The sequence below is a fragment of the Solanum dulcamara genome, chromosome 4 (genome assembly GCF_947179165.1).
Source record: "Solanum dulcamara chromosome 4, daSolDulc1.2, whole genome shotgun sequence".
Taxonomy (NCBI): domain Eukaryota; kingdom Viridiplantae; phylum Streptophyta; class Magnoliopsida; order Solanales; family Solanaceae; genus Solanum; species Solanum dulcamara.
In genome coordinates, this window is record NC_077240.1 from 27,103,801 (window position 1) to 27,111,897 (window position 8,097).

Genomic DNA, 8,097 nt, shown 5'->3' on the forward strand with positions numbered 1-8,097 from the left:
CACCATAAAGTCAATTGCTTTTGATGCACTGTAATCATTTTATAATCCCAAAAAAGTCTCCACCTGAAACTTGGGGGATCCAAAGAATTGAAGTACAAATTAAGTAGCTATACAGTTGGGAACGTGTTGGAAGAAATATTCATAAAATTAATTAATCAAAAGAGAGTAACAGTTGAAAGAAAGACTTGGTCATATTATAACTAATTAGCACAAAAATATATCTAAAAAAAATACTTGCACAGAAATCAAAAGAAAGGAGGAGAGTGAATTATATATTCCAATTTGAAGAGAAGTTAGGGTTACGAAGTTTGACCCAAAGAAATATTTTGAAATTATCCCAAAGAATAGTGACATGACTTTCTCTTGACAATAAGTAAATCCAAGTGAGAGTAAGATAGACGTTAATAGGATTTAAGTTATCTTATTAGTACAACTTGATAAACTCAACATGATACTGTTATTGATTCCAACGAGCACAGAAAACAAAAAAAGAAAGAGAAGAAGAAATGAAAACTTTAAAAATGAAAACAAGAGTTCATATATGTGCCTTGGTAAGAAGGTTCTCGTTAACTCTTAGAGGTTTTATCATACTTAGAACATGATGTTTGTTGGAGCTTGAGTGAGGAGCTAAAACCTATCTTCTTACTTGGAAGGTCAAATATCAAGAGGTTCTCTTCCAATTGATGTCCTCCTATCACAATCGATGGTTCCCATGTTTGGTCTCGTCCGACAAATGCTAAACACATAACGTCCTTTTTAACTTGTACCACTGAATTTATCCCATAAATCCTCCAAAATGTAGTCTTATTGTGCAAAACAAAATCGATCACAGGAACATCTGGTCCAACATTTGTGGTCTTAATGTTTTTGGAACTAAAGCAAACTCCAAATCGTTTCATAGGAGGATCTACCATTGTCGCTTTCTTAGGAAGCGCCTTGATGAAAGCATTTTTAACAACTTCATAAATGCTAGTGTGCAAGATTGTGAAAGGTATTGTTGTGCTGATTCGTGTCCCACCATGACCTTGCTCATTAATAGATAACAATGTTTTATTAAGTGACACGTCTTTTCCTGCAATTCGAATGGATGAAACTTTGACATGGTACTCCGTAGGAGTCAACGAGTCCAAGGGATTTTTGACTAGTGGGGTATATACAAGATTCTTCGAGATATCAATCATAGGATTGTAAACATAATATGGACTAGAACCCATGAAAATAACTCCACTAGATCTTGTAGATGAACTCAAACAAATACCAAACTTCCTGGTGAATCTCGAGTCTAATGAAGCAAGTTGATTAGGAATGGAAATTGTACTATTGTGTCCAAAACCTGCAATACCTGTTGTCCAGACATAACATAATCAAAAAGGTATGCTCTCTCGAACGGTATAAACGTCTTAAATGAGATAGTCACACATAATATAATTCAATACCTTTGACTCCTTTGGCGAGACGTCTCATTAAATAAGACTCAACGCAAGTGAAAATGAACCTTGGTTTAGAGACAAGGACGACTGGCGCTGTCCCAATTGCCAACACATCCTCAGCAAGTTCTGCACCGTACGTGTAAGTAGTAATAACGGGATTTCCAACTAGATAATGGCAAGTATTGTTGTTGCATCCAGGATGTGGTTTTGATAGGCAGTAGTCTCCACAGGAATCAAACCTAACCTTGGCAAAAGAACATTGTTTGGACTTACATCGAGCTGGTTTGTAAGTTGAGCTGTCGTAACCTCTTTCACAATCCACCAACAAGCTTTCGCCACCAAGGTGGACAGTGAAGTTTACGGGTATTAGAGGAGTTCTTTGCCCTATTACCGTAATGTATTGTAGGGTTGATGAGTCTTTGGTGACCGGAAGGATTAGGGTTGTAGGTAGTACAATAGCTGAGCATAGAGAAATATTGAGTAGAAGAAGTAAGAGGAATAAGGTGTAGACATTGGAAGATGAAGAAAGTTTGAATGTCAACATGATAAGTATAATAAGAGAAAGAAAGCAAATGCTATAATAAGAACGATAGTATTCTTCAGAGTTGCCAATTTATAACCGGTTTGCTGCTCTCCCTTTCGTTTCATCTTATGTGATTAAGGAGCTTTAAGAAAAGAAAATAAATTCAACATGTCAAAACGTTTGTGAGACTAAAATAATTTTGAAATTGTCTTAAACATGTTAATAATTGTTTGACTATAAGAAACTTGTCATTATTATGGATAAAATAAAAACCTTAAAGTGTTTTTAAATTTAGAAAAGAATTCTTCTTTTCGAACAGACTTAAAAAATAAATAGAATCACAACTTGACGCTAAATTTAATAAAGTGTGATCCAAACTAGAAGTAATATGGAGTTCTCCCACATGGCCAAGTTGAATTTAATAATCTGTGATCAAAACAAAATACTCGCTTGTAACACGATGTGTTCATAGCTTTGTTTGCTGCTAATTATTTAACTAGAATTTGTGCAAAATTTTATTATGTGTCTCACCAATTGATATTAATTTTTGTGAGATTTTTTTGTGTGTGTGTGTTTTCCAAAAAAGTGGACCCAGAGTTTGTGGACTCAAAAGTATAAAAATTGAATACATTCTTTTTATTGAAGTATCATGGAATTAATTACACCCTTTGAGACAGGTGATTTCCCACGTAAAATTCATGCTTTCTTTACTTTATTTACATAGAACCACACTAGGGTAAACGAAAGTTGGATGAATTAATAGGAAATTTCAAAAATTTGGTACGATCCAATTTACCCTGCCTCTTGAGTTGTAGGTGCACCTAAACTAACAAGTGGATTTATTTTAAATTCTCATATGAAGCTCTTGATCATCACCAAATGACTTTACCAGTTTTGGAAAATTTTATGGGATAATGCAGAAGTCCTGAACGATAACTGATAACTTAATGAAAAAAGAGTTTAAAGTGAAGAAGAAATTAAAATAAAAAGTTTGCATAGAAAGAAATGAAAATAATTAAATATATATAAGTTTTAATATCAATAAATATGTGTAAGAACTAACTAATTTAGGGAAATTATAGAACCTTAGTTAAGTTAAAGTGTGTCGCTGAGATTTCGATCATAATTCAGCGATATTTATGCATTATCCCAAATTTTATTACTCATATGTCTCTCACAACTGATACTAATTGTATGTAGTTTCTTTTTATCTCATAATTATAGGATTTAGCTACAAACTCTACCAAAATATTTAATGAGCCTCAAATTTAAATTACAATGCTTACAACTCAAGATTATACCCAAAGTCTATCCCCCAACAACCCTAGATTGTTGCACCTCATTTAAGTCGATTCTGACTTGAAACAAATTTTTTTTTTTCTCAAAGCATAAATGTAACTTAACACAACTTCTAAATAAGCAAATGGTGCAACTCTAAATAGGTAAGTTAACCTACAAGCCTGCTTCAAGAACACTTGAACATTTCAATATTTTTTATTATACCCAAATATTAGTGCATAAAAGTTAATTTGACTTAAAAACATTTACAATAAGTTAATCCAAACAGGCTTAATTTTAGCTAGCCTTGAATGGTATTATCGTACTTGGAGCATGATGTTTGTTGGAGCTTGAGTGAGGAGCTAAAACCTATCTTCTTTCTTGGAAGGTCAAATACCAACAAGTTCTCTTCCAATTGATATCCTCCTATCACAATTGATGGTTCCCATGTTTGGTCTCGTCCAACAAACGCTAAACACATAACGTCCTTTTTAACTTGTACCACTGAATTTATCCCATAAATCCTCCAAAATGCACTCTGTTTGTGCAAGATAAAATCAATCATAGGAACATCTTGTCCAACCTTAGTACGTCTAATGTTTTTAGAACTAAAGCAAACTCCAAATCGTTTCATAGGAGGCTCTACAAGTGTTGCATTCTTCGGAAGCGCCTTGATGAAAGCAATTTTAACAGCATCGTAAATGCTAGTGTGCAAGATTGTGAAGGGTATAGTTGAGCTGATTTTGGTACCACCAACTCCATTGTTTTTATTAATAGATAACAATGTTCTATTTAGTGGCACGTGTTGTCCCGCGATCCGAATGGATGAAACTTGGATATAGTACTCTTCAGATAACAGAAATCCCCTGTTATTTGTGATTAATTTGGTGTAGACAAGATCCTTGGAGACGTCGACTTTCTTAGGATTGTAAACATAATATGGGCCAGAACCAATGAAGATCACTCCACGAGATCTTGTAGATGAGCTCAAACACATACCAAACTTCTTGTTCAATGTAGGGTCTAAAGCGAGTTGATTGGGAATGGAAAGTGGACTTTCGTGTCCAAAACCAGCAATTCCTGGTGAGACATATTACAACTGAATAATTAAAAAGTGTCCTTAGTGTCTGGTTTATTTAACTTTTTTTAAACAATTTATAAGTTGAAAATAACTTATAAGCTAAATCTAATTTATTTATTTTTGGCTTATAAGTTATTTTCAGCTTATAAGCTACTTTAGATATACTAAGCCAAACATACCCAATTAGTTTTTGAACTTATTTTAAGCACAAAATGACTTTAATTTAGCCGGTCCAAGACTCAAAAAAGTTGAAAACAACTTATAAGCCAATCCAAATAGGTTAAACTTTTAATTTAGCTACAATTGAATAATTACCTGTGACTCCATTTGCGAGGCGTCTCGATAGATAGGACTCAACGCAAGTGAAAATAAACCGCTGCCAAGTGATACGAACGCCAGGAGTAGAACCAATGGCCAATACATCCTCAGCAATTTCTGCGCTGTCCATGTAAGTATTAATCAAGGGATTTTCACCCCAAATGTAACATGTATTATTGTTGCATCCAGGTTGCAGTTGAGATTTGAATAGGCAGTCTCCACAAGCATGTGACTTGGCAAATGAGCATAGTGTGGTATTACATACAGCTGGTTTGTAAGTTGAACTTTTGTAACCTTTGTCACAATCCACCCATAAGCTTCTCCCACCAAGATGAACTAAGAGTTTTATAGGGACTAAAGGAGTTCTTTGACTTACTTCTGCAATGTATTGTAGAGTTGATGAGTCTTTGGTGATTGGAAGATATAAGGTTGTTTGTGGTACTTCACATGAGCATAGAAAAATATTGAGTAGAGGAAATAAGAGGAGGAAGAAAGTGTAGCTGGAAAACAAGAGAAATTTGAATGTCTCCATGTTAGTGCTGGAGAAAGAGACCAAATGCTATAATTATTTATACATCTATATGGAAAGTATGATACATTCCAGATCCACGTTATAGGATTTCACTGGATTGTTGTTGTTGTATTGTTGTTGTTGTATGGAAAGTATGACCCATCTTTGTTTTGAATCTCTCTTTTATTATTCTAAACTAATTGACCTCGGGAGTGAAACTCTTTTATGACTCATTAGTTTAGTCAGCATGATCCAGGGGAGAAGTATTGATTTTATCATTCACTTGCCCAAGTTGACTAATTTGAATAGATAAAACAGATACTTCATTTCAATTTATTTGTCCGATCAATCTTGTGATATCAAACTAAAGATATGTAAAATAGACTAAATATCTTTTAATTTTGTGATCTTACTCATGTCATGTGTGGAAAGTTAGAATTTAAGAGTTATTAAAAAAGAAAAGAGACATTCTTTTTAAATTGGTAAAAAAGAAAAGTGACAAATAAATTAAAACAAAAGAAATACATGCATGTTCCGACTCGTGGTTTTTACATCTTATGCGAAGTTCATATGATGTGTATCATATGTATTTTTACCATGATGTTGTTGAAAAAAATTGATAGAGAAAGAAGGGGAAAAAAAGGAGAGAAATACAAAAGAGTTGGTCAAATTCACAGTTACAAAGGTTTTATTAGTTGTTGGATCAGCGAGATTTAAACAGTACCATAGTTATTCTTAACCTCATAGTCAGCGTCTGTTTATCCTAAAAAAGGCATAATTGAATTTATATGCGAGGTATAAAGAATAAGAGAGATTTCTCTAATTTGGTGAGATAAAAAAAGTAATGAAATAATTAGCAAAAAGATCAAACATAAAAGAATAGAATAGCCTCAGTTGGCCTGATTCCATTGGTATTGCGGAGATATCTCCGGGCAAGCTTAGCTGATGCTATGAGCTTAATCGAACAAATAATGAAGTTGCTAAAGGAAATAGAAATATTTAGTGAAGCAGAAATCAATTATGTACTAGGTGATGATCTCACAACTTTTATAGCTAGGGATCACTTCTTAGGAGTCGATTGCTGGAATAATCCCTACAACTCAGGATAAATAATGCAAGTAATGACTTTTAAGAGCAAAGAGTAACATCTGAATTTTCTTATGGGACGGTTTCATAACAGCTAGTATTGGTCGTTGCCTTTTTCTTTGGACATATCGAGCCTTGGTCCGGTATGATTTCTATGGAGTGAATCGTATCAATGGTCTCTCGGTTAATATTGTTACTTTGGCCATTACCCACATATCCTTGCCTGATTTGACCATGTGTCCATCTGCCTAGGCCTTGCGTAAAATTTGATACTCTCCACGAGTCATGATTCTAGTGGGGCACATATTTTGGCTATTTTTACCTATACGAGAGCAACCAAGGTACTTTATAGAGATTTTTTCAGATTACATATTCAAGATTCTTATCACGATTAAATTCATTAATTAAACATTTACAATTATGAGTTTAGAAGTTAATATTAGTTGAAATTTTAATTATACCTCACTTGCAGACTTATTAAAGTAGTTCGTCTTTATAGATAGGCCAGTGGGGAAGGAATTTGGGCCAGAAAACTTCAGGTTGTAATTTTAAAATTTTTTAGCCTAAGCCAGACTTAGACAAATTCTGATTCAGGTGAAGTCTAAGGTGATCCGGTAATAAGTGAGGGGTAGAATCGGCAGTCTAATTAAGTTAGCTGATAGCCAAGACGATACGGAGTTGTTTCGGCTTCACAAAATCGCATTTGGGTGAATAAAACTCCCTAAACTTGATTTGACATGAAGGGTATGATTTAAGATACCATGGGATGAGGGTGTGTTGTGAAATAGGAGTTTGGAGGTCAAGTTCCGAGCTCTCTGTTTTCGTGCAATCCTCCAAAGTGGTCTTATTCCCGCTAGAGCAGGTCCGCCAGAGCCGGATGATCCCGCTGTGGTGGGACAATCGCGACTTATTATGGGTAAAAACCATAAAAAATAGTTTTCTACATAGAAACTGTTCTTAAGACTTTAGGAGGCGACCCAGAGCACTTTTGATCACTTTTCCACAGGTTCTCACGCAAAAGGTAAGATTTCTACTCCCTAAATTTGTAAATTGATTGCTGGAACCCATAATCTATGGTGGGTGATCTTGAGGGAGGGTTTTGGCTTGAAAACTAACGGCAGAAACTAGCCCTAGAATGGGGATTAGGATCATGGGTTTGGCCTAGGATGAGAATTGTGTTATAATTCATATTAGTTAGGCTATTTTGTTGATCCTTTGTGTGTATTTATTATTTTTAGACCAAGAACAAGCGGAACGAATCCGAAAAGGGAAAGCTCTTGCACCTTAGAGTTGTGGAAGCTCAGATTCGAGATAAGTGATGATTTTGTTTCCCATATGTGTTATATGTACTTGTTAAATTGCTTTATTGCATGCATATGTGTATATGAATAGGGAAGCATGCTATGAACTATGTGAAATAATCACTATTGGCCTGTTTTGTGATGAACCTGTCTTGCTGATATAATATTGACTATTGTTGGTAATTTGTGATTGTTTTGTATGTTGGATTTGGATTCACTTTTCAACACATAATTGAATCGGGTGTTACATTCTGATACACATTTTGATTGGGTGTCATGTCCGACACAACCCTTGCATCGGGTGTCACATTCCAACACAAAATAAGTATTTGCAGGTCTCATGAGAAGACCTTTATTGAGATTGATGAATTGTGTTGTGGAGCACTGTTTGAGATGAAAATAGTTATGTTATTCTGTATATATGTATTTATTATGTTGGGTTCACTTGTCCATGACTCGCTTACTGGCTAGTCGTGTAATCCTACCAGTACACAATTGATTTTGTGTACTACTACTACACTTGCTCTGTCTTTGTTGAGTACAGGACATATTCAGCTGGCTGCGGAGAG

General features: G+C 34.7%; 2 protein-coding genes across 2 annotated transcripts; both read right to left on the reverse strand.

Moving 5' to 3' along the window:
• Positions 1-560: 560 nt before the first annotated feature.
• On the reverse strand, positions 561-1,983 carry LOC129884913 (probable aspartic proteinase GIP2). Its single transcript, XM_055959179.1, has 2 exons — positions 1,437-1,983; positions 561-1,342 (listed from the first exon to the last, which is right to left on the reverse strand). Exons 1-2 carry the CDS (start codon positions 1,972-1,974, stop codon positions 567-569), a joined length of 1,314 nt encoding a protein of 437 aa, XP_055815154.1. The 5' UTR covers positions 1,975-1,983; the 3' UTR covers positions 561-566.
• Positions 1,984-3,532: 1,549 nt separating this feature from the next.
• On the reverse strand, positions 3,533-5,162 carry LOC129884914 (probable aspartic proteinase GIP2). Its single transcript, XM_055959180.1, has 2 exons — positions 4,628-5,162; positions 3,533-4,311 (listed from the first exon to the last, which is right to left on the reverse strand). The coding sequence occupies exons 1-2, from the start codon at positions 5,160-5,162 to the stop codon at positions 3,533-3,535; spliced, it is 1,314 nt and encodes a 437-aa protein (XP_055815155.1).
• Between the last annotated feature and the right edge of the window lie 2,935 nt (positions 5,163-8,097).